Source organism: Nothoprocta perdicaria, unplaced genomic scaffold (assembly GCF_003342845.1).
Source record: "Nothoprocta perdicaria isolate Ctin4 unplaced genomic scaffold, notPer1 scaffold_497, whole genome shotgun sequence".
Taxonomy (NCBI): domain Eukaryota; kingdom Metazoa; phylum Chordata; class Aves; order Tinamiformes; family Tinamidae; genus Nothoprocta; species Nothoprocta perdicaria.
This window is the reverse complement of record NW_020455751.1, coordinates 24,196-25,256: the sequence shown is the minus strand read 5'-3', so window position 1 is coordinate 25,256 and position 1,061 is coordinate 24,196. Positions and strand designations below refer to the sequence as shown.

The window sequence follows — 1,061 nt, the reverse complement described above, 5'->3', positions numbered from 1 at the left end:
ACAGTCCCAGCTCCACGGGGATGGTCCCAGCTCCTTGGGGACAGTCCCAGCTCCACAGGGATGGTCCCAGCTCCATTGGGACAGTCCCAGCTCCACGGGCAGGGTCCCAGCTCCCTGGGGACAATCCCAGCTCCAGGGGAAGGGTCCCAGCTCCTTGGGAACAGTCCCAGCTCCAGGGGAAGGGTCCCAGCTCCTTGGGGACAATCCCAGCTCCACAGGGATGGTCCCAGCTCCATTGGGACAGTCCCAGCTCCAGGGGGAGGGTCCCAGCTCCTTGGGGACAATCCCAGCTCCACGGGGGTGCTCCTCGTGGGCCGCGCTCAGGCCACCTCTCCTCCCCAGCACCCCTTCATGGAGCTGCGCGTGCTGGAGAACAACAAGCGCTCGCGGCGGAACCTGGGCCTCGACTGCGACGAGCACTCGACCGAGTCGCGCTGCTGCCGCTACCCGCTCACCGTCGACTTCGAGGCCTTCGGCTGGGACTGGATCATCGCGCCCAAGAGATACAAAGCCAACTACTGCTCGGGGCAGTGCGAGTACATGTTCATGCAGAAGTACCCGCACACGCACCTGGTGCAGCAGGCCAACCCGCGCGGCTCGGCGGGGCCCTGCTGCACGCCCACCAAGATGTCCCCCATCAACATGCTCTACTTCAACGACAAGCAGCAGATCATCTACGGCAAGATCCCGGGCATGGTGGTGGACCGCTGCGGATGCTCTTAGACGCCCCAGCTGGCGCTGCCCCTGCTCCCGACCCGATGGACTCGACTTTTTTTTTCCTCCACTGTTTTTATTTTATTATTATTATTATTATTATTTTTTACGTACGAAGAACCAGCGTTGGAAAAAAAAAAACAAAAATAGAAAAAAAAATCCTCTTGAATGTCGGGGGACGAGAGAGAGAAGGAAGCCCCCCCCTACCCCGGAGAATTGCTGCGCCCCGGCGCATCGTGCAATAGCCGCGGTGCCGAGGAGCCCCGCGGCGGGCGCCGGCGGCCCCGGGTCCCGACGCCAGCGGGGCCGTCCCGGCGGCTCCGGAGAGCAGCGGCGGCCGCCCCGGC

At 63.1% G+C, this 1,061-nt stretch overlaps 1 protein-coding gene across 1 annotated transcript in view; it reads left to right on the top strand.

The window, feature by feature from the left end:
- Positions 1 to 777, top strand: part of GDF11 (growth differentiation factor 11) — a 5,935-nt gene extending 5,158 nt beyond the window's left edge. Inside the window, exon 3 of the mRNA XM_026047375.1 lies at positions 343 to 777. Coding sequence (XP_025903160.1) covers positions 343 to 723 — 381 coding nt within the window. The 3' untranslated portion in view covers positions 724 to 777. The remainder of the gene's footprint in view (positions 1 to 342) is intronic.
- The last annotated feature ends 284 nt before the right edge of the window (positions 778 to 1,061 follow it).